A 25,707-nucleotide genomic window follows, 5' to 3' on the forward strand; every position below is an offset into this window, starting at 1 on the left:
AGGCATTAAACATTTAAACTGTTTAATGTAATACAGACATTTCAGTTGAGTGTTTTAGATATAACCTTCTTACAGGCTGATATTGAATGATTTGATCGCTACTTTTTGGGTTTTGTCACTTAATTAGTTCTAAATTCATCTCAGTTATTATCTAGGTTATAACCTCTATCTTTTCCACTGCAGCACATTTTGTCAAATGGCTTGCTGAAAACTAGATATATGGTATCAATGGTATTTTATTGATCTACCAACCTAATGTTCTGTTAAAAAACAAAAAAAGAAAATTGGAATGGTATGACTTGCTCTGTGTGTGTGTGTGTGTGTGTGTGTGCGCGCGTGCGCGTGCACGCGCGCGCATGCGCGCACACATGTTTATTTTATATATTTTGCTTTGACACAACAGATGCTTCTCAGCAGAAACAGACTCTCTCCCAAGTTTATTCCCTAAAAACAGTTAAGTAAACCCACCTAATAACATGGTTAGGGCTGATAGTACATATTACTTTTGTAGTTTACCAATTATTAACAAAAAGGAAATATGGTTTAACTTGTAAACATTATCTGTTGTATTTGACATGAATTTTATTTATATGACTTGTTTATGCTGGACTAAACATCATACTGTAGCAAATAATACTTACTATACTCGATTTTAATGAGAAAATGAAAGAACACTGGTTGTAAACTACATCTGGCATAAATGTCTGACTCTACAAGCAATGGAATCACAATTGCATCCCCCTCCCTCCCCAAACAAAAACAAAACTGAAATCTGAAGACTTTATAATGAATGACCAGCCAAAGTAGATCTCACTTGTATGAGCTGAACAACTGACTGTGCACTTTTTAAACTCAGGAGGAAATGTCAATTTTATAATTAAGAAGCTATCCTTTGTGCTCACTTCAGCAGCACATATACTAAAATTGGACCGATACAGAGAAGATTAGCATGGCCCCTGCGCAAGGATGACACGCAAATTCGTGAAGCGTTCCATATTTAAAAAAGAAAGAAAGAAACTATCCTTTTATTCCATGTCACAGTGCCTAGTGTTAGGGCCACATTCACCACATATATCTCTCTTCACTCTGTCTCATATGTTTATATGAAAGACAGTATGTCCCTTTGTGAGTATTTTGAAAGATGGATCCCTTAAAACTTCAATAATTCTTTTCTGGAATGGAAGTTGTGATCACAGATACATTAGGGAATCAATCTTTTTTCCTATTTTGCGAATTGGGATAACACCTCCAGGTCTGTGGTGTACTTTAGTTTGCCATGGTTTTGTATCTCACCAAGATGTGTGAGCTCTTGGTCCCTAGAATATAGTTTATCTGGATTTGGTAAGTGCCCATACCTTCCTCAGTTAAGGTGGATGTAAATTTCTTTTCAATCATTTTTGTTCTTTATTTCTAAGAAACATCATTTTTCTTGATAGAGAAAAAAAAATCAAATATGAATTGAACAGCTCAACCTTTTCTCTGTCATTGGCTGTTGCTATCCAGTCTACTTCACCAACGTTGGTCCTTTCTATTCTTTGATCTTTCTCTTTCCCATAACAAAAAAATATCCTTTTTGTTGCCCTTAATATTCCTCATATTTCTGTTAATTCTGGGCTTCAATGTACTTAAATGTTGTTAAAGAACTATTGCTTTTGTAGTCATACTGTTAGTTGCTCTTAATTCTGTATTTTGTACATATCTGAGCTGGTTCTTTGAGTTTCCTGTTTAGCTTGAGTAAGTTTTATGTGACTTTCTTTTAAAACTTATCACTAGACATTTATAGAAGATTGCCCATATCTCTTATTTTTATGTTCAGAGTGGTCCAAAAATTCTTAGTTCCGTTAAAGCTTAACTCTGCATTGAGACAACACTCTGTATTGTAAAACCTGACTAAGTGAAACCTAGCCTAATTTGAACATTCATTGAACCAGAATTTGGTTTTACCAATTCAGCTCTTAAGAGAAAAAAAAGATACACAATAAAAGAAAATAAGCTCTTATGAGAAATTTATTTAAAAAAGAAAATTCTTGAGGTTCAGTACCTCTAGTTTTAGTCAGCTATGTCCATACCTATTTTCTTCTAATATTTAATCCATCTGCATATATAATATTTTACAGTGACTTATCATTTCTTCATGATTTAGTATAATGTCATAGATTTAAAACTAGAGGAAAACTTAGAGATTATAGCATCCAGCACACTTATTCTGCAGATCACTTGTTAGTCATATACCAAGCAAGTGGCAGAGTCAAGGTTTGAACCTAGGTCTTCATTCCAAAGTCAAGTACTCTTTTTGCTGCACCATGCCTAACATTTAAGCACTCCTGTGTAGAATGATGACACTGAGGCACATTATAAGATCCTCAGGTATCTAAGAATAAATTATGTTCAGTGGACTACTAAGGCCAGCAGGTTATTAATGCATTTTTTTTAAATAAGGTTTGAAGTGGCAAATAGTTAGTTTTGGGGTTTTGGGTTTTTTTTGCTCAACTCTTAATTTATTTTTTTTAAAAAGCCAGTTTAAGTGAGTACCCCATTCCCTGAGCATTCTAGCTGATTGAATTTGTATAGTTCTAACTTCAGAATTTCATTATTCAATCATAAGGATATTGCTGATCCTTAAGACATGTTAAATGAAAACTATATATATGAATTACTTTTTACAAAAAGGATTCTTAATTATAAAAACTTATATATGTATATCTACACATGTGTATTCAAATGTATCTTAAGATCTGTGGTTTCATTTGTGTAGGTACTTCCTTTACTATCATAGATTGTAACATCTTAGCAGATTCTTGAGATCTGTAGCCAAAAAGTGTCATTCTCTGGTGACCATTTTAAGTTTTTCATAACTTAACTAGGCTGGCCCTTCAGATAATAGATAAATATATTCTGTTGGTAGTGGCTCATAAGCCTTTCCAGCTTAGTAGAATCTTCCAGAGCTTGTGTTTCTGGCAAAGACTTTATGCCACAGTGAGGTATCAGTGTAGGAGTTCCATGCAGTGTTTATTTTCTTTTTTTTGTTTTTGTTTTTTTGTTTTTTTAGTGAGGCAATTGGGGTTAAGTGACTTGCCCAGGGTCACACAGCTAGTAAGTGTTAAGTGTCTGAGGCCAGATCCGAACCCAGGTACTCCTGACTCCAGGGCTGGTGCTCTATCCACTGCGCCACCTAGCTGCCCCCAGTGTTTATTTTCAATGTTAAAAAAAACTAAATATCAATTTAAAAATCCATCTTGATTGAGAACAGTCTGTTTTATTGAAAAAGCTGAATCCATTCACTTACATAAAACTACTTAGGAGATCCACTGTAATGACTAGTCAAGGTGAAAGTGCTTACTGTGTACCTGACTAGATAAGAATAATCTCTAAAACATCTGATAGTCACAAAAGGTTTGCACTGGAAGGCACTTTTTTTTTTTTTTTTGGTGAGGCAATTGGGGTTAAGTGACTTGCCCAGGGTCACACAGCTAGTAAGTGTCAAATGTCTGAGGTTGGATTTGAACTCAGGTCCTCCTGAATCCAGGGCCGGTGCTCTAGGCACTGCCGAAGGCACTTAAAAAAAAAAAAAGTATTTTATTATTTTCGAGTTACATGTAGAGATAGTTTTCAACATTTGTTTATATAAGATTTCCAATTTCCAATTTTTCTCTTCCTCCCCCCCCAACAGCAGGTAATCTGATATAGGTGTGTGTGTGTGTGTGTGTGTGTGTGTGTGTGTATGTGTATATATATATATAAAACATTAAACATATTTCTGCATTAATCATGTTATAAGAGAATAATCAGAGCAAAAAGGAAAAACCTCAAAAAAGAAAAAACAGCACCAAAAACAAAAGAAATAGTATGGTGTATGGTTCAGTCAGCATCCATAATTCCACAGTTCTTTTTTTCTGCATTTGGAGAGCATTTTCCATCATGAGTTCTTTGGAACTTGTACCGTTGTATTGGTGAGAAGAATCTAGTCTATCACAGTTAATCAACACATAATGTTAATGATACTGTGTATAATGTTCTTCTTGTTCTGCTCATCTCACTCATCATCAGTTCATGCAAGTCCTTCCAGGTTTCTCTGAACTCTTCCTGCTCATCATTTCTTACAGCACAATAGTATTCCATTACATTCATATACCACAACTTGTTCAGCCATTCCCCAATTGATGGGCAACCCCTTAATTTCCAATTCCTTGCCACCACAAAAAGAGTAGCTATAAATATTTTTGTACATGTGGGTCCTTTTCCCTTTTTTATGATCTCTTTGGGAAAAAGACCCCAAAGTGGTATTGCTGGGTCAAAGGGTATGCAGAGCTTTATAGCCCTTTGGGCATAGTTCCAAATTGCTCTCCAGAATGGTTGGATCAGTTCACAGCTCCACCAACAATGCATTAGTGTTCCAATTTTCCCACAGCTTCTCCAACATTTATTATTTTCCTTTTTTGTAATATTAGCCAATCTGATAGGTGTCAGGTGGTACCTCAGAGTTGTTTTAATTTGCATCTCCCTAATCAATAGTGATTTAGAGCATTTTTTTCATATGGCAATAGATAGCTTTGATTTCTTCATCAGAAAACTGCCTGTTTAACTTGTAAACATTGTTTGTTGTATTTGACATGAATTTTATTTATATGACTAATGTTTATGCTGGACCTTTGACCATTTCTCAATTGGGAAATGACTTGGATTCTTATAAATTTGATTTAGTTCCTGATATAATTTAGAAATGAGGTCTTTATCAGAAGTACTGGCCATAAAAATTGTTTCCCAGCTTTCTGCATCCCTTCTAATTTTGGGTGCATTGCTTTTGTTTGTACAAAACCTTTTTAATTTAGTGTAATCAAAATCATCCATTTTGCATTTCATAATATTCTCTATTTCTTGTTTGGTCATAAACTGTTCTCCTTTCCAAAGATTGGAAGACACTTTTGAAATCATCTAGTTCAATTCTCCATTTTTTCTGATAGGAAACTGATGTCCAGAGAAGTGGAATGATTTTGCCCACACTCCTGCAGCCATAGGAAGGACTGATTAGTACCCCAGGTCTTAGACTCCCATAGTCTTTTCACTAAATCACATCAATTGTTTGTGTTTGTGTAGCCACTTCCAAAGTAATTGAATGAACTGGGTTTGATTACTTTCAAGCGTTCTAAACTTTAACTCATAATATGGCTAATGAATGCCAATGATAGTTTTTTGTTTTCTTCCTTTTGTTAAACAAAGGTAATATTCAGTCCAGACCCTTGGCTGAGTAACACAAATTCCCAATGACTAATAAAATTCCTAATTAGTAAACTATCACACATTTTTTAAAAATACAACAAATTTAACCAATAACAAAAACAAGTAATTGAATCAGATATTACAAAAACTCTTACCAAAATAATAATCTTTTTAGCCATGCTTAAACATTAGTGGCATCATATTCAAAGATTAAGAACAATGAAATTTATAGTACTTTCAGCAGTTTTAGTAAGGTGGGCTTTTTGATTTGTGTTGTTGTTTTTAAAGCTAGGGTTTGTCATCATAGAGAGAGAAACTTTATTTGGAACCATGTTAGAGCAACTCCAGACTTATAACTTAGATAATTTATCTCAATGGCTGTTAAAAGTTCATTTTGAAATACAGTTAGGGGAGGATATAGAAAATACCTAACATGGTCAGTCTGTTCTCAGAAATGGCTTTTCTTTACAATTGATAGAGTATATTTTTACCAGTGTTTTAATTAGATAGGCTCAGATTCTTATTAAATCTGCATTTTAAAACGTAATAGACTCTGGAGGGAGCTTTTTTGTTTCTCAAAGATATTGACAAAGTGTTTCTTTATAATGCTTTAATTTTTTAAAGTATTTCACTGCTTGTTCAAGGTTCTCTATGTTCCGTAATAAAAAGGTGGTAATGAAATGTTATGACATACACCTACCAAACTCTTGGAAATTCAAAGTTTAGGTCCCCAGGAGACCTCTCTTAATACTGTCTCCCTCTGTGCATGTGAGACCAGATAATGGGAGATACATGTGGTGAATGGCCCTATCACCAGGCAATGTGACATGCTATAAAAGAATGGTTTCTTAATTATAATATTTAAATTTGCTCCAGAGTTTAAAATATTCTCAAGTGTACAATCAGTTGTTCAGCTCACCAAAAAGTGAGGTTTCCTTTTTGGCAGGCCATTATAAAGTCTTAAGATTATAGGATTGGTTTGGGTTTTTTTGAGTAACTATTGTTCTGGTGTTTGTAGAGAGTCAAACATTTATTCCAGATATAGTGTGCAAACCATATTCTAGATATAGTGTGCAAACCAATGTTTTTCATTTTTTTCCCAGAAAAATTTATAGCAAGCAGCATTTGCTGTAATATATACCCATTTACCTGTACTAATCCTCTAGGTGACATTCATTAAATTATGGTATTATTCAGTATATACAGGAAACATTACTTACCTAGAAGTTTCAGAAATATTCCATGACATTGTCAAAACAGCTGAGCTCAGCTTTTTCTTTTTTCTTTTTTTTTTTGAACTCAGCTTTTAAGCAAAGTAAAGTGTATTTGTAGGACCCTTAAAATTTTTCAAAGATAGTATTTAAATCAGCTCAGCACATTTAGGGATCTGGTGTATTTTCCTTATTACATAATCACTAGAGTAGGCTTATTTTTAGTGATGAAGGGATAGCTATAAATTGTTACTTGTATTTCACAAATAGGCTATTGGCTTCTTTCTTATCTCCTACCATATCTTATAATTATCCTCATTTTACTTTCTTTTAAAAAATGCAACATATTTTCTGATGATAGAGGGCTAAGACAGTGTTAATGATGTAATAGTTTTTGTATTCATTACCCTTTAAAACTACGAAAAAACAGTATTTTTTTCTGACATTGAGATGTTGTAAAAGCTGTGTGATAGTAATACTACTATGATCCTTTCATGCTTTCAAACCTTGGTTATTTTCTAAGACTCCACCCCCCCCACCCCCCCAACTAATGTTTGATAGGAGGTGTTTGATAGGATTGTGCATAATGTGTCATTTGTATAGTTTTAATTTATTCAGATTAACAGTTGCATTTCTTTATCCTTCTGTACTTCTAACATTGTTTTGCCTGAAATTTAAAATTAAGATGAATAAAATTATTCAATATTATGGAATTTTTCCATGCTGTTTTTGTCTTTAAATGGGTGAGAAATAGACCTTTTCTTAAACTATGGCTTCTTTGTATATACTTTGGTATTCTGTAAAGTGCTTTTTCTTTTCTTGTAGAAAAGGCTACAAACGAATATAACACCAGTGAAGACTGGGGACTTATTATGGATATATGTGACAAAGTTGGAAGTACTCCTAATGGGTAAGCTGATTGGTCATAGTTGGGTATGTCTGAATCCTTCCCTCTGATGTGTGGTATGGCTCTTGCAACCTATTACAAATAAATGTGAGGAAAAGGAGGAACTTATTGCGGGTTGGGGAATGAGTGGGAGAAGAGATGAAAGTAAAGTGCTGACAAAGATCAGATACTTTGTTTTGAAGCTTAGAGCTAGTGGGAAAGAGCTGAGCCTGCAAGTTTGTTCCTTCAGCTCTGCTTTCGAAAGGTTGAGGAAACTTGCAGGCAATTGAAAACTGACCTTAGGAATTCATTGTCTAAATACAATAACAATGTTAACAGGTAGAACTCCTTAACTAGGGAATATATACTTAATATCTACTTAGGGAATATCTACTTAAGCTAGGCATTCCTGGTAGCCTTCCACCAGGCTAATTGGATCATAGCAAATAAATATTAGATATGGTGTTGGTGACCAGTGATCATACTACTTGGATGAAGTTTTAGTTATACATGATTTTCTATCTCAAAATCAACTGTTCTTGAGGAGGAAAAAAAACCCCCACAAGATAATATTTTCATCTCAGATTCCTTATGTTTCTCTGTTTTGGCTAGATCTCACCATCTACCCACAAGTGTTCTACTTCCTTGATCAGAAACTGACAGTTCTTTGTCATCTCTTCCTATGCTTCAGCCTTCCTTATTCTTTTCTTTTCTTTCAATTTTAGAAAGAAATTTATTAGGTCATTTGATAGGGAGAGAGCTGGAGAGAATATGTACCTCCCTCCAGGAGCTTTTGCGAGGTTCCATTATATAGAGTTCAAACAAGAGCTTAAGGACATTTACCTCATAGGCTATAGGTAGCCTCAAAGGCCATAGGCAGCCTCATAGGCCGTAGGCAGCCTCATAGGCCGTAGGCAGCCTCTAGGGAAAGTTTGAGATCTACGTCAGCAGGTAAGTTAATCTCATTTGGGGAACCCAAAACACAAACTTTGGGTAGACTCAAAACAATACCTATCCAACACAAAACAAGGCGTCCAGTGGGATCTAAGTATTCCTTAAAATTATCTGGCTTCCTTGGAGTATCTTTGAGGTCAGCCTGACCTCTGCAGTCAGCTTTTGGGTTAAACAGTTTTCTAGCTATTTAAAGCTATATTGTCAATATAATAAATAATATCAATAAAGGATTAATATTTTCTCTACAATCCCTTCTTTGGGGTTTAAATTCCAACATTTTCATGTATTAGCAAAAACTTAATTACAGAAACAAAAAGCTGGGTTATGATTTCAAAGGAAGTTCATTGAATTAACTTGACTCAGGGGCAGCTAGGTGGTGCAGTGGATAAAGCGTTGGCCCTTGATTCAGGAGGACCTGAGTTCAAATCCGGCCTCAGACACTTGACACTTACTAGCTGTGTGACCCTGGGTGAGTCACTTAACCCTCATTGCCCACCCCCACCCCCACCCCACCCCACCCCACTCCCAAAAAAGTACTATACAAGAAAATTGTTAAACCCTGAAATAACTTGACTTACTCATGTCTTCCTCACTTCTTATTTTTTTCTAGGGCCTGATAGAATTCCTTTAAGGAGGGGCAATGGCTGGACTAGTGACAAACTTCTCCCAACATCTCATATTCAGAGGGGTCAGTTTGAGGTTCAGGTCTAAGTTTAAGTCAAAGGACTTAAATTTACATGAAGAAATAAGTGCACTGTGGTCAGAAGTATGCTTCCTTCAGTTTTGTAAAAGTCAAACATAGTTAAGCAAAGTCATAGCCTTTATGTTCTTTAAGGAGACAAACATTGTTAAATAGACTCTATAGGTAAACAGTCAGGTTACAGATTGAACTACAGTTAGTGGGCTTACCATGGACCGAGAGGGGAGATTTACACACCACCAAAGAAACAAAGAAAACTAGGGTCAGGGAGATCTTCCCTTACACATTTAGCTAGGGGAATAACTAATCATTTTGGAGAGCTCAAACTTCCCTTTGGCTTTTACCTGAGAAATGTTCAACAGTTAACATTATTATTCCATAAAGTCAAGTTTTGGTCAGGTGAAATCCCTCCTTATTCTTTACCCTCATCATAAGGGTAATCCTTCTGTTCCTTAGTACTTTCTCAGGTTGTTACCCCTGCTCTCATTTCACTTTCCTCTTCCCTTCCCAGTCTTCACCCATTTTAACTCCACACTCTCTTCTGCTTCCTAATCCCTCATTACTCTATTCTTTTGCCACTTATCACTTACCAATTCTTTTTCCTAGATTATTTCCCTCTCCACTCCCCTCCCCCTCCCCTTCCCCAGCAGTCTCCTTTATTTTTGTAAACATGCTGTTGAGCTGGAGGTAGTCACATAACTTTTCTTGCTGGGTCTACCATACTGTACATTATTTTAAAGTTCATCTGGGCCCTCCCTATAGCGAGGTGTCCTTTTATTTATACCTAATTAACAATCTCACTCCCTATAGTAGCTTTCCTTAACTTTCTTTTCTCAACCTCCCTCTTCCCTATTATCTCGTCTGTGGACCTTTCCTTTAGTGAGAAAATTGAGGCCTTTGCACTGAATTTCCTCTTATAATTAATCTCCAAACCTCTTATATTATCCCTTACTCTCTCCTTTAGTCTCTGATAAGGAAATGGCTGTTCTCTGTCTTCATGAAGCATTAATCTCATCTTCTCCGCTCTTGTCATCTCTAGCAGATTGCCCCCTTAGTCATTCTCCAGTCCTCTCTTGAATCATCAAGTTTTCTCAGTTAGTTGGTTTCTTTCTTATACCCATCTCCTTCATCCTTAAAACAAACTTTATTTGACCTTACTATCCCCTCCAATAGGATATTTTCCTGTATCTCTCTCCCTTTTCTCAGTCACAATCCAAGAAAAAACTGCTTGTATTCATTGCCTTTCCTCTTGTTCTTTAGCTTTCTGCAGTTTGGCTTCTGACTTTATAACTCAACTGAAACTACTTTTACCAAAATCTCAACATTTCCACATTTGATGGTCTTTTCTTAGTCTTCATCCTTCTTGATTTATCTTATTTATCTCTTCCTTGTTCTGCTCTCTTAGCTGGTTTTTTGTTGTTGTTTACATTGCTTATTGCTTGGGTGTTCCCCAAGGCTCTGTCCTGGGTACTTTCTCTCTATATATTAGTCTTTCTTTTGGTAAACTCAACTAACGTGAGTTGAATTGATCACCTCTATGTAGGTGCATATTCAGTCTTAGTCCCTTTTCTGAGTTCCAGGCCCATGGCGCCAAGTACCTAACCTATTGGACATTTCAAACATAAGTCCTGGAGACATCACAGATGCATCATGTTCATAACAGAACTCAGTATCTTTTCCTCCCAAACCTCCTGCTCTTCCAAACATCTCTTTTTCTAGTAAGGACACCACTATGTTTCTGGACTCCCAGTTTTGAAACCCTGATGTTGCCTTCAGTTTCTCACTCTTAAACCACATATCCATTTGGTTGCTGAATCTTGCTTCATAACATCTCTCACGTCTGATGCTTTTTTTCTCATACAGCCACCGTCTCACATCAGGGGCTTGTCAGCTCTTGCCTAGAATATCGCAGTGGCCTCCTAATTAGTCTCCCTGCCTCCAGTCTATCCACTCTAGTCAAATCTCCATGTATCTGCCAAAGTGATTTTCCATGTGTAAGCGAGACCATGTCATTTCCTAATCAGTAAACTGCTCTTTGACTCTTAGAGCCCTTCACAACCTGACCCCAACCTAGTACTCTGCAGTTTAGCCACAATGGCATTCTCTTTGTTCCTTAAATGTGCCATTTTATCTCCTGTTCCTGGGCCTTATACTTCACAACCTCCATACCTTCAGTGTGCTGTCTTTTTTTTCAGGGCAATGAAGGTTAAGTGACTTGTCCAGGGTCACACAGCTAGTAAGTGTCAAGGGTCTGAGGCCAGATTTGAACTCAGGTCCTCCTGACTCCAGGGCCGTTGCTCTATCCACTGTGCCACCTAGCTGCCCCAAGTGTGATGTCTCTTAACCTCTATTTCATAGAATTCCTTTTATCCTTCAAGTAGCCTTCAGACACTATCTTTTGCCAATGCATTTCCCTATTCCCCCTATTGCTAGCACAGTGGTTTGAGTGCTGGGGCCAGGGGTCAAGAAGAACTGAGGTCAAATCTGGCTTGAGGTACATTCTAGCTGTGTGACCCTGGGCAAGTCACTTAACTTTGGCCTCAGTTTTTTATCTCTAAAATAGTCATCATAATAGTACTTCCCTCCCAGGGTTGTTGTGAGGTTCAAATGAATTAATAATAATAATAATACAATTGTTATTTACAATCTAATAATTGTGAAGTACTTAGCACAGTGCCTGGCACTTAGTGTTATATAAATTATTATTATATGTACATATTGTTTCCTAGTAGATTGTAAACTCCTTGAGGAAAGTTAGTGCCTGGTATGTAGTAGGAACTTAATATAAATACTTGTTGATTAATTTTTTGTCTAGGGGGCAGCTAGGTGGCGCAGTGGATAAAGCACTGGCCCTGGATTCAGGAGTACCTGAGTTCAAATCCGGCCTCAGACACTTGACACTTACTAGCTGTGTGACCCAGGGCAAGTCACTTAACCCCCATTACCCCGAAGAAAAAAATTGTCTGGCCCTGTCAAAGATGATTATCCCTCAGCATTGGGATGGTACCCTCAGTTATGCTTAAAATGAGCATTCTGTTAATAGCCAAACTCTTAGCATTACTGACATAAGAAAGAGATTAAATAATGATTAGTGTATAAGCTGCTTCATTTATAAGATAGTATGTTTTAAAAGCTTACTCTAAATTCACAGTTGGCTTTGGACTGATTGGATTATGTGAAAAGATACGTACATATATGCATTAATGGACTTGTACAGAAATACTGGGTTTACTTAAATTTTTTCTCCTTTTTTTTTTTCCTAGAGCAAAAGACTGTCTGAAAGCCATAATGAAAAGGGTGAATCATAAAGTTCCTCATGTTGCTTTGCAAGCACTGACTGTAAGTTGAAACTACCTCATTATTTGATGTGGATATTAAAACTATTTCTTTAAATTTTAGAAATTAAAATTTCTATTTTAAAATTCTGTCTTGAATATCATATTTCTTTTTCACAGCTTCTTGGAGCCTGTGTATCAAATTGTGGAAAAATATTTCATTTAGAAGTATGTTCTCGTGATTTTGCAACTGAAGTACGTGGAGTGATAAAAAATAAGGTAATTTTTGAACAAACAAACCTTTAGGATACTGCAGTAAAATCAAGCCTCTCCCTCCCCAAAACATATAAATCTCATAACTTGTATGCACTTGGTACATACTGTTATTGAGGTAATTTTCACATGCCATGGAGATATAGTAAGATGCCCTCTGACATGTAGGTGCCATCATATATTATTTTCCTGAGACATTTACTATCTATGTCAAAGACTTTGTTTCTTTTTTTAAAAATTTTTTCCCATGTAAATATTTTATTATTTTCCAATTACATTTAGAGAGAATTTTCAACATTTGTTTTTATAAGATTTCTAGTTTCAAATTTTTCTCCATCCCTCTCCTCCCTCCTCCCTCCCCAAGACAGCAAGTAATCTGATATAGGTTATATATGTACAGTCACATTAAACATATTTCTTCTCCATTAGCCATGTAATGAGAGAAGAATTAGAGCAAAAAGGAAAAACCTCAAAAAAGAAAAACAACAACAAAAATAATAGAAATAGTATGGTTCGATCTGCATCCAGATTCAACAGTTGGTTTTTTTCTGGATTTGGAGAGCATTTTCCATCATGAGTCCTTTGGAACTATTGTATCTTGGACCATTGTATTGCTGAGAAGAATCAAGTCTATCACAGTTGATCAACACATAATGCTGTTGATACTGTGTATAACATTCTGGTTCTGCTCATGTTACTCATCATCTGTTCATGCAAGTCCTTCCAGGTTTCTCTGAAATCTGCCTTCTCATCGTTTCTTACAGCACAATAGTATTCCATTACATTCATATACCACAACTTGTTCAGCCATTCCCCAATTGATGGGCAACCCCTCAATTTCTAATTCCTTGCCACCACAAAAAGAGCAGCTATAAATATTTCTGTACATGTGGGTCCTTTTCCCTTTTTTATGATCTCTTTGGGAAAAAGACCTAATAGTGGTATTGCTAGGTAGTGGTATTGCTAAAGGGTATGCAGAGCTTTATAGCCCTTTGGGCATAGTTCCAAATTGCTCTCCAGAATGGTTGGATCGGTTCACAGCTCCACCAACAATGCATTAGTGTTCCAGTTTTTCCACAGCTTCTCCAACATTTATTATTTTCCTCAAAGACTTTATTTCATAATTTATTTCCATCAGTGAGTAAAGAAAAGTTTGTTTTAATAGTTCAGTTATCAAATATTAATTAAGCACCTACTGTGTACAAGATACTGTGCTAGACCTACTGAATATACAAAGATGAAAAAAAGAAAATTACAGTATAATTTGAGGATGAAATAGATGCAACATATACACAAGTGAATATGATAGAATGTGATGAGGTGGAAGGAGTGTCTAGACACAGAGCTCTAGAAGCATTTACCAAAAGAGAGATCACTTTCAAGGAAGGGCTTTGAAAAGGAGAGATATCAGGATGGAATACATACCTGGTATGAAGAATGGCCTGCACGTATGTGCCAACCCAGCAGTATCAACCAGAGAGTCCTTGTTTTAATCCTACTTCTCTTAGCAAATCTAATAGTGCAGAGAAATGGTTCTTTGATCATTTTTGGCATGTTAGCCAAAAGTTTTTACTCAAGTTAATGTAATAAAGTTCAGTAGCATATAATTTTTGGAAATCTGAATATAAAGTGTAATTACTGAGAGGATTACCATAAAAGATCAGAATCCATGTAATTTGGAAGATGCCAGAGCTCTTCTTTTCAGTTGTTTGATAAAAGCAAAAAGATGTATCAGTCAGCTACCTGAGAGAGACTGAGAAACATTTAATATAAAAGACAAGTTTCATATAAAATGGCTCTATATGTGGTACATACACACACATAAATATGCTTCATTGTCATTTTTAATTTATGTACACATATACAAGACTACAAAAAATGTTTTTCTTTGCTGTCCTATAAAAGGCTCATCCAAAAGTATGTGAAAAGCTGAAATCTCTAATGGTAGAGTGGTCAGAAGAATTCCAGAAAGACCCACAGTTTAGCCTGATATCTGCAACTATTAAATCCATGAAAGAAGAAGGAATTACTTTTCCTCCATCAGGATTACAGGTAAATCCAAAATTTACTATAGTGATTTGTAGAATCTGTCTGAAGTAAAAGCATAAAAATAATTTAGAGAAATTGAAAAAATATTTTTTAAATCCCAAAACAGTATTAATGAATGCCTACTATGTACCAAGTGCTACATGTAAAACAAAGAATAAGATAGCCCGGCCTTCGCAGAGTTTATGGTGTAATTCGGAGGTAGAGTGGAGTCACATGAAGATAGCTAATAATATGAATTAGTGCCACAGATAATCAAGTTCAGAAGAATGGAGACACTTGAAACTGCTAGTAATCCAGGAAAATTTTGTGAAGGATTTTATTTGGTGAAAGAATGGCATATCAGGCATGGCAGGTTGACAGCAGAATCAGTGGTAGAGGGCAATGTATAGTATTGAACAATGAATTGTGTCAAGACTGAAGAGAAAGAGAAGAAAGGTCAGTAATGGACTGGGAGAACAGGGAGGATAGAGGAACTTGATGTGTAAGTGTAAACAGATAGGCATAAAAGGAATGAGATTAGAGGAAGAGATGAAAGTTCAGGAGGTTATGATCAGAGGAATTTTAGAATTAAAAATCTTGGAGGTATCAAAATTACAGATGATGTTGAGATCCAAGCTATGACTGTCCTTGTGAGTGACTAAGGTATGGAGTATATGTACAGATCTTGGAATTTAAAAGGTTGGTGAACTGGAGGTCTTGATAACTAGGTGGAGCAGTGGGTAGAGCTCTACACCTGGAGTCAGGAAGACCTGAGTTCAAGTCTGGCCTCAGCCACTTATTAGCTTTGTGACCCATGGCAAGTGACTTAACCCTATTTGCCTCAGTTTCCTCATCTGTAAAATGAGCTGGAGAAGGAAATGGAAAACCATTCCAGTATCTTTGCCAAGAATACTCCAAATGGAATCATAGACAGGACTGAAAAACAACTAAACAGCAAGAACTAGAGGCCAAGATGTCTGAGGGAGCATCTATTTTCTGGCTTCAGACTTGTGTCTGAGGCCTGATTCCATGAACTATTGTGCTGTGTAGAGTTGTCATGTGCTCTTCCCATATATCAAGTTCTGTACCCTCACCTACTTATCCTTCCACATTTTCGGGCACATTGAGGTAGGATATTCTAGTTTAGCTATTATTTTAGGAGTTCGTAGAGTATGTAATATCATTTTAGAATTAAGGGACTGTAAATAAATGGTGTTAAAATTTTAAAGAAAAATTTTACCAATGAAGACATTTGAAGTTCACAAATATATAGTTATAGATGTTATATTATGAGGTATTCACATGCTTAAATTTTTCACATCATTGAAGTTTACCTCATTAAGTCACAGAACTTCGTTGTTTTTAAATTATTTATAATCAGAATCATCCAGAAAATGCATAATTTACTTTTTCTGGCTTCTTAAAGAGAACATAACTGGATCTTTTTCAAAATAATTCAGAGCCATCATTATGAACATGTTATTATAAATGAGTCCCCAAGAAATTTTGAAATTTACAGGTTTATTTGCTTTTAGCCAAGTGGCTCCAACCTATTGTTTTTTGCCTCTTGTGCTTGGTTTTTTGGTTTTGTTTGGTTTTTGGGTTTTTTGCACGACAATGAGGGTTAAGTGACTTGCCCAGGGTCACACAGCTAGTAAGTGTTAAGTGTCTGAGGCTGGCTTTGAACTCAGGTCCTCCTGAATCCAGGGCCGACGCTTTATCCACTGTGCCACCTAGCTGCCCCCTTTGTGATTGTTTTTGAATTCTTTCTCTTTCATTCTAAGGTTATCCACTATGTCATCAATGGACCTTTTTCTAGTAGTCACATATCCATTTTCTCTTTTGAGACACACTCAAAACAGTATAATACAAAGTCTCTTCCCTCTAGGAAATTACAGTTTTGTAATAGAAAAAAAAATTTTTTTTTGGCTATAGGGCAGCAATTAGGATTATTGTGGGCAGTTAGGTAGTGCAGTAGATAGAGCACTGAGCTTAGAATCAGGAAGACTCAACTTCATGAGTTCAGGTGGTATGACCTTGGGCAAGTCAGTTAACCCTGTTTGCCTCTGTTTTCCTCATATCTAAAATGGGTCAGAGAAGGAAATAGCAAACCACTCCAGTATCTTTGCCAAAAAAAAAAACAAACCCAAATGGAGTCATGAAGAGTTTGACATGAAAATGACTCCACAACAATAGGATTATTGATCATGTTTTAGAATTATACTGGAAAATAACTTAGTCATTGTCAAGAATTTCATTTGTAATGAAAAAATGATTATGAAAGGCAACCTTGAAAAAATCAGCATATGCAAGTAATTTTATGGCTCTTTAGTTTTCATTTTACCCATGCTTGTTTTGTTTTTGGTTTTTTGGTGAGGCAGTTGGGGTTAAGTGACTTGCCCAAGGTCACACAGCTAACAAGTGTCAAGTGTCTGAGGCCAAGGTTTGAACTCAGGTCCTCCTGACTCCAGGGCCAGTGCTCTATCCACTACGCTACCTAGCTGCCCCTTTAGTTTTCATTTTAAAAGTAGCCGTGTTTATTTTGCTCTTGCCTTTACAGACACTTTCAAATCCTGCCAAGAATGGTACATCGTCCAACAAAAGCAAAGAAGATGAAGATATAGCTAAAGGTAAATTAATAGGAGTATATAATTCTTTTTTTCTTTTGTATTTCAATATTTAGAATTTTTTTCCCAAATTACATGTAAAATACAAATTTTGACACCAATTTTTAAAAAATTTGTGTTCCAAATTCTCTTCCCTCCTTCCCTACCTTAGCCCCCCATAAACTCAAGCAATTCAATATAAGCTGTACATGAGCAATCATGCAAAACATTTTCACATAGCCACATTGTGAAAGAAAACAAAACTTCAGATAAAGGAACTAACAAAAAAATTATGCTTCAATCTGCATTCAGATACCATCAGTTCTCTATGGATTGCTTTTTTCGTAAAGCCTTCAGAATTGTCTTGGATCATTGCATTGCTGAAAATAACTAAGTCATTCAGAGCAGATCATCTTACAATATTGCTGTTATTTTGTGTATAGTACATTTCACTTTGCATCAGCTCATGTAGGTCTTTCCAGGTTTTTCTGATAGCATTCTGCTCATCATTTTTTTTAGAGTGTGTGATTCTTTATTATATTTTAGTATCTACTATTTTAAAAACCCTGTTCAGGTGTTTTCTTTCAAAAGCAGCATGAATAAGGTATAGGACTTAGAGTCAGGAAGAGCTGGATTCAAATCCTACCTCAGACATGTGATAGCTGTATGACCCTGGCCAAGTGATATAACCTGTCTGTGCCTCAGTTTTCTTATTTGTAAAAAGAAAGGATTGTGCTAATTGTCTTCTGAGGTCACCTTCAGGTAAAAAAAAAAATCTGTAAAATGGTAGTTATAATAAAGCTGCACTTGGACCTACAAATGTAGAAGGATCTCTGTAGCTGGGAAGAGAAATGACTTGGATAAAAAATTAGCTCCATTACATTCATCAGTAATCTTGTATTTCATGATTTGGGATAGTACCTTCAGATGGCTTACATTTTGCCTCTTTCTATTCCAGTATACATATTATGTCAATATATATATGTGATCACCATCTTCCTGCTTTTATCACCACTACCATTTTATTTCTGGTAAAAGTGGGTAACAGTTTTCACCTTGATGAGCTCTTCATAGATTTATGCTGTATAAAAAGTTATCCCGACTCACAGTAACAAAATCCATCTTGTATTTTTAAAGATCTGGACCTTAGTTGTTAAATACAAGCCAATAATCACTGAAAAACTTATTTCCAAGGGAATTTTGTAGCAATTCCTCTGTCTGAACATTAGCTTCATTGTTAGTTAGCTAGACCCAATATCACAGCATGATTCCTGTTAAATATTAAAAGGTGTGGGAAACCACTTAGTTTTTATTTTTAGACTTCTATTGCAGTTAGTTAATTGTTGTTTTTTATTTTAAATTTCCCAAACTAGCTATCGAATTATCTTTGCAAGAGCAGAAACAACAGCACACAGAAATGAAGTCCTTATATCCATCTGCAGAAATTCAGTTGAATAATCATAAGGTTTCCAAAAAAGTCAGAGCATTGTATGATTTTGAAGCAGTTGAGGACAATGAACTCACCTTTAAAAGTGGTGAAATTATTATCGTCTTGGATGACAGGTATGTTTTAAATCCTTTTTATTTTTTAATTCTTTGGAAGCTTTTTATAAGGCAGGAAACTTATGTTTTCACTTCGCAGGATTTTGATGTAACCTTTTATCAAACTGCAGACTCTGTCTTTCAGTTTTCCTTTCATAAAAAGAGGCAAGAATTAATGTTGAGTTTCTCTTTTAAAAACAACATCTTTGTAAAACATTTTTAGTTTTTGTATGAAAAATATGAAGTATGAAATAATATGAAGTATTATTTGTGGCCACATAAGCACAAAGCTATTTACTGGACTGATAACTATGTCTACATTGGAAATTATGCATCCAAAATTACTTATCAGAGAACTTCAGGAAAGGAAGTTTAGATAGAAAATTTGATTGATACTGGAACAAATTTCATTGCTTACTTTTGCTTTTTGAAGAATAATTTTAGTAGGAACATGATTTTGTCTCATAACATTAAATAGTGAAAATAAGTTGCAATATATTTAGTAATCATTGTAAATGAACTAGCTTGAATGAGCTAGCTTGATATATTTTTTTAAATGGAAGGCTATAAAAGGATATAAAAATTATCTATAACAGATTGATACCTATTATATGGAAGATTTTATGTTAGACCCTGGCAGATATAATTATTAAATAATTCTTGACTTGAAGGGATTTAGTATTGTAGGAGAAAACATTGAATTTCGAGTCAGATCTAGGTTCTTCTACTTAACTATCAGTGTGACCTTGTGCAAGGCATTTTGCCTTGTGTTTTCTAGGTCTCAAATTCCCTACATGTCAAATGAGGTGTGTAATTTAAATTTCTAAATGTAGGTTCTAATCTGTCCCCCCAGTTTTGGGGGAAACTGACTAAAATCACTGATAAACGAGTTCAGGTTTTTAAGGGTTTATTGAAAGATAGTAAAAGAAAGAGAAAAATTGAGAATAGAATTCCTACAAAAAGTCTTTGACTTTTTTGGGTAAAATTCTCTTTCAATATATTGAAAGTTGATCCATATTTAACAATATCCAGTATCATAGTACATGAATCAATATTTCCAGTAGATTTTTATACTTATATTGTGTTAATTCTACTTAATGTACTTATGCATAAAGTTAGGGTAAAACGCTAGTAACATTCTTTATTTTTACTTTTTTTATCTTCAGTGATGCCAATTGGTGGAAAGGAGAAAATCATAGGGGAGTAGGACTTTTTCCATCAAATTTTGTATCACCTAATTTAAGCATGGAATCTGAGATAGGTAAGTTAAATACTGTAGAAAATTAAACCCAATGTTTTATTTATATTATAATTATACACTAGTTTTGATTAAAAAATAAATTAGTATTTTGAATCATTTAAGACATTTCAGACATTAAAATTTAATCTAATTATCCATTTAATCTAATTATCAACTCAATTTTAACATATTTCCTTGACTATGGTGCCTTTAAAATAATTCTTATAAGTAGAATTTAGTTTGGAAATTGGGGTTTAAAACCACCATGTGATCATCCATTTATTTAAATTGGTCATGGACATACCTAATTACCTGGGGGAAGAAGTTACCATTTATTTTAGAAAACAACTGTAATGATTGGAATGATGCCACCTACTGGAGACTTGCTGTGGGAAAGCTCCGCCATGAGGAAAATGCCTCAGAGGGCAAGGCCATGTGGCTTTTCCTTGGTGTCAGGAAATGACATTTTGCTCATGGGTGCTGTCTATCAAGGCTACCAGCCAATCAACTTGAGGAGCCTCCTATTTTCTGGGAGGAGACAGGAAGGAGGAAAGGGAGCCTGCGCGGAGAGCTCTCATGCTTTTGGGTTCCTGACTTGATGGTGGTGGCGGTGGCAGAGGACTTCACAGGAAATTTGAGGAAAGATAGGAATGCCAGGCTGTTGAAATTTCTGTTCTCAATCTTTTTCTTTCTGTTTTTCAATAAACCCTTAAAAACCTAAACTTTTTTTATCAGTGATTTTAGTCAGTTTCCCCCAAAACTGGGGGAACAGATTAGAATCCACATTTAGAACCTTAAATTACACACAACAAAATTGTTAATTATTTATTTCTTACACCTCTCTGACTGTGTGGGGAGCAAGAGAGGTTATTGGATGGGACAATATCATAGATGAAACTAAAACACTGTTTTAATGTTTGTGTGGTTGTAGTTTCTGTTTCATTTCCTTTGAACAGTAGTGACAGATATCCCATCCCCTTCTTCCTCCCCAGCAACCTCTGCCAGTCATTCTACAAGTATATGCCAGTTAAGAGAGTGGCCAAATAAAAGGATATGGATGAATAATCTATCACTGGTATTGGAAAAACAACTCAGACTGCATGCTGCTGGTTGTCAGTTATGGCCTTTTTGTATTTGAAGGATAGACTCAGGAACTAATACCAGAAATCCATACTTTCCTTTAAAAAAAAAATAAATGAATGCTTCTCTGAGCACTATATATTTTCCATTCTTTGCCTTGTCCATGTTCCCAATCTGACTTTGTCAATAAAAATTAGGATGGGAAAAGCAGCTCATCACAACTTGTATTTTGCATAGCAGGCCTCTTTTAAACCTACTCTTCTCTGGGAACAAGACAAAAGAGAGCGTATGGATGCAATAGATGTAATACATAGACCTCTAAGTTCTTCTCTATGGAGTATATTCTGTCACAGTGCACTTACAAAAGACTACCCTAGTTTTTCTAGTTGTATTAGAATTTTGTTAGGACATTAGTTTTTTTTTTGTTGTTTGTTTGTTTGTTTTTTTTTTAGTGAGGCAATTGGGGTTAAGTGACTTGCCCAGGGTCACACAGCTAGTAAGTGTTAAGTGTCTGAGGCTGGATTTGAACTCAGGTACTCCTGACTCCAGGGCCAGTGCTCTATCCACTGCGCCATCTAGCTGCCCCAGGACATTAGTTTTTAAAAGTATATGTGTCCAGAATTGAACATTTTCATTGTAAAGGTAGTTATATTGGGATTTAATTTGTATAGTGGAGTACATTATATAATACACGTTATATATGTATATGGAATACATTATATAATACACGTTATATATGTATATGTGTAAAACTTAGTAATGGTTGTATTTCACACCTTTTTTAGAAGTGGGCAAATATAAACCCTAAATAAATAGATTAAATATTATTTGGACAGCTTATCTATTGTGAATAAAGTAAGGTGGTTTTTTTGTCCTAGATAATTTGTATGAATTAATTTAACTTTCTTCTAGCCTCACTTTATATAGTGAATAGAGTTGTGGATATTAAGAAAAGCCTCAATTGCCAGCACTCTTTTGAATCTTCAACCTCTCACTATTAAGAAGCTGCTTCCTTGATGCCTTCAAACAATCCCAAGTCTTCCCCAACTTTAAAAAACCTTTATCAGATCCTCCTTTCCCGTCAAGTAATTTTCTTTAAGTGCAGACTTAATGACTATGTGATTTCCTCCATTCAACCAACTCCAGTGACTTCCTGTTTGCTTTCAGATGAAATATAAGCTCCTCTGTTAAACATTCAGGTTCCTACACTGGCTGACCCCTTCTTCTGTTTCCAGCCTCATTCTACATTCTAGATGGAAGTCTTTTTATCCGTTTGAAATGCACTCACTGCCTCAGAGGAATTTTTCCTTTTAAGTTGAAGTCCAGGCACCATCTGCTGCATGAAACCTTTCCTGATCACCCAACTGTTCATTTTCACCCTCTCCAACTTTGTATTTAATTACTTGCTCTGTGTGTGTATTTATTAACTTTGTATTGCATACGTTTTTACATCTACTTTTACTTCCACTAAAATGCAAGCTCATTGCAAGAAGGTTTTGTTGTATTCTTTGTTTTTAAATCCTTAGGCCTAGCACAGTGTCTGTCCACATAGGTGCTTAATACTCACTTACATATTGTCAGTCAGTCAGTCAGTCAGTGAGCATTTTTTAGTCTCCTATTATGTGCCAGGCACCGTGCTAAGTTCTGGAAATACAAAGAAAGGCAAAAGACCATCCCTGCCCTCAAGGTGTCCACTGTCCAGTGGTAGAGACAATTAGCAAACAGATATGTAAAGGCAAGCTATTATATAGAGGGCAAACAGGAAATAACAGAGAGAAGGCACTAGAAGTAAGAGGGATTGAGAAAGACTGAATATTGAAACATTCTCCTTTTTTAGAAGAAGAATTCGAATTATTTCCTATATAAGTGTTAATTTATTTAATGTACGCATTAAGCAGTATTGATTGGGAAATATAATATTTATTTGGTTTCCACTTTTAGACATTTAGTTTTCATATTAATAAATTAATGAATATAATACCAGAATGAATTTTGAGAAAATTAAAATTTGATTCATCTTCTTGTAGCAGCTGTGGACAGAACAAATGTAATTGATGATGATGATGATGCGGAAGAAATTAGAAAAGCAGAACCTGAACCAGTTCATATAGATGAGGTAGAGTCCTTTTAATCATCACTCTTTTTTTTTTTTTTTTTTTTTTGGTGAGGCAATTGGGGTTAAGTGACTTTCCCAGGGTCACACAGCTAGTAAGTGTAAAGTGTCTGAGGCCGGATTTGAGCTCAGGTACTTCTGACTCCAGGGCCGGTGCTCTATCCACTCTGCCACCTAGCTGCCCCTAATCATTACTCTTTATGTAATGTTTTGTCTATTGCTTGACAGTGTTGGGAGAGCAGTATTTTTCTATTCCCTGAGGTGAAAATTCTCTTTACTCTTTAAGCATCATCTTTCTGTTTTTAAGGAGAAGATGGATAAAGCTCTGCAGATACTTCAGAGTATAGATCCTACAGATTCAAAGCCAGATTCCCAAGATCTGCTGGACTTAGAAGGTATTTAATAAATATTAGGAAAGAATTTAGCTTGAGAAAATACTTGAGTAATAATAGTGTTCTGGTTTCTTGTTTCTTCTGGCTTGTGTGTGCTACTGGAGATACAAGGTACTTTTTTTTTTTTAAGTGAGGCAATTGGGGTTAAGTGACTTTCCCAGGGTCACACAGCTAGTAAGTGTAAAGTGTCTGAGGCCGGATTTGAACTCAGGTACTCCTGACTCCAGGGCCGGTGCTCTATCCACTGCGCCACCTAGCTGCCCCACGAGTTACTTTTTGAGAATGAGGATGATCATAGTAGGGTAGGATAATAATACCTATATCACTTTGAAATTACCATCATAACTTCGACTTCTTTCTGACCTTTCAGTAAAGTTGCTTGGAGAGATTTGAAGTCATAAGAGGGTAGAGAAAGAAGTGACTTAGTGAATGAGATAGTCAAGAAATGTTAGTCCTTTTGCAGTCAGAAACTTGAAGGTCAAAGAGGTGCATGATCTCATTTCAGAGCTCTGTAATTTTCCCTAGGAAAACTTCATCTGCACCTTAGTAAGGAATTTTACAAAACTTTTTGGGGCTAAAGGATGGGGGATAGTGAGTGTGAGATAAAATACATTTCATTGTTTTGGAATGTGATATTTTGTGGGCTAATTTTAATTTTCCTTTGGGAAAAAAATAATCTTTATGGTATATATAAATGGGCAGTTTTTTCAGTAGCTGGAAATCTGCTAATGAGTAATAGAGCAGTGTTTCAGTTAATTGGAGAAATTTGAAATAGTTTGAATAATCAGTATAATTCGTAAATGTGACAAGAAAGGAATTTTGTAGCCCATCTGTACAAGGTTTCCTTCATGGTTGTATACTTTTTGCACTGTAGCTCAGGTTTCTTCATTTTATTTAGATAAAATGTCTCCCAAGGTATTTTTAAGACTTTGGGATGACTCCAAATTTTACACTTTATAAGTCCAATTAGTAACTCCAATTAAATTACAAGGTGGTGATATTTTAATTTTAATTCTGTCCTGGCTTTTGTGCCATGTTGTATAGATATTGGAGGAACATAAAAATTAATTAGGTCTTCTGCAATTTTTTCTTGCATATAAAATTGGAAGATAGATTTAATTCTGCATGTACTGTGCAGTCTGTCTCTATTGTAACAAAACAGGTTGAAAATTCATTTAAATATGACTCAATCATATTTAAAGATTTATAAGTGGTCTTATATTTACAGATGTCTGTCAACAGATGGGCCCGATGATAGATGACAAACTTGAAGAGATTGATAGGTAAGTCACACTTACTGGGTTTTTTCCTTTCAAGATTAAAAAGTATAATTTTTTAGTGTTTCCTTGGTATTTGGCTGAACATTAAACGGAGGATAATGTATTTTTAAAGTCATCACTTTTCAGTTAGCCATACTTAACGCATGAGGATATAAATGTTTCGAAGCCATTCATTCTGTAGTCGTTTTTCAATGTTTATATTATGATTAGAATGATGGAATCTTTGTTCCTTATGTCAGTTACACAAGAACAGTTAGGATAACATTGGTCTTTGTGTTCTTTTTGGTTTTGGAGTAGAAGTAGGTAATAAGCAATGAGGGATAAAGAGGGAACTAAGTGTCAAAATGACAGCAGAAAAAGGAATGTCATGAGACGTTAGGCAGACACTGATTTATTATAGCTGTTAAGTTTCAGTTAGAATTTTCCTACTTTTTACCTGTTTTTATAGTGATTAGAAGAAGAATTTAATAAAACCCAAGGAAAATACAAAGTATTCCTTCACTATTGTTATTGCTTTTCATTGATTCTCTTTCTCCCTTTTGTGGTCTTCCCTACCATCTACTCTGTCTTACTTACTATGTGGGGAGAATATTATGGTTGGGCCATTAACTTAGCGCAAATTGAAGATGAAAAAACTTCTCTATACTCCGGCTTTACTAGGTAGAAAAACAGAAGGAAACTTTACTGACTCTGGAATCAAAGGATATAGGTTCATATCATCTGCCTTTGGTGTGACCTGTGTGACATCTGTGATCTACAGCAATTTACATTTTTGGGCTTCAGTTCCATCCTCTTTAAATTGAGGGCATGGGACTAATTAGCAAAAGATCCTTCCCTCCCTACATTTGTGAGCCTATGATGGATTAAGAATGGAGTAAAAAGGAATTGCTTCAATCCTTACCAGTTTGAA

At 35.4% G+C, this 25,707-nt stretch overlaps 1 protein-coding gene and 1 non-coding gene across 3 annotated transcripts in view; both read left to right on the top strand.

Moving 5' to 3' along the window:
- The window catches only part of STAM2 (signal transducing adaptor molecule 2), a 53,612-nt gene that overhangs the window by 11,432 nt on the left and 16,473 nt on the right, over positions 1–25,707 (top strand). Inside the window, exons 3-12 of one of the 2 annotated variants that reach the window (XM_043997094.1) lie at positions 7,254–7,338; positions 12,232–12,307; positions 12,424–12,522; positions 14,422–14,568; positions 17,105–17,174; positions 18,524–18,713; positions 19,859–19,953; positions 23,040–23,128; positions 23,436–23,520; positions 24,746–24,800. In XM_043997094.1, coding sequence (XP_043853029.1) covers positions 7,254–7,338; positions 12,232–12,307; positions 12,424–12,522; positions 14,422–14,568; positions 17,105–17,174; positions 18,524–18,713; positions 19,859–19,953; positions 23,040–23,128; positions 23,436–23,520; positions 24,746–24,800 — 991 coding nt within the window. Of the gene's footprint in view, positions 1–7,253; positions 7,339–12,231; positions 12,308–12,423; positions 12,523–14,421; positions 14,569–17,104; positions 17,175–18,523; positions 18,714–19,858; positions 19,954–23,039; positions 23,129–23,432; positions 23,521–24,745; positions 24,801–25,707 lie in introns of both variants that reach the window. The other variant, XM_043997093.1, reaches the window with a different exon arrangement.
- LOC122752086 lies at positions 895–1,001 on the top strand. The gene has a single exon (XR_006355887.1). It is a non-coding gene; the product is annotated as a U6 spliceosomal RNA (small nuclear RNA).

The sequence above is a fragment of the Dromiciops gliroides genome, chromosome 3 (genome assembly GCF_019393635.1).
Source record: "Dromiciops gliroides isolate mDroGli1 chromosome 3, mDroGli1.pri, whole genome shotgun sequence".
Taxonomy (NCBI): Eukaryota; Metazoa; Chordata; class Mammalia; order Microbiotheria; family Microbiotheriidae; genus Dromiciops; species Dromiciops gliroides.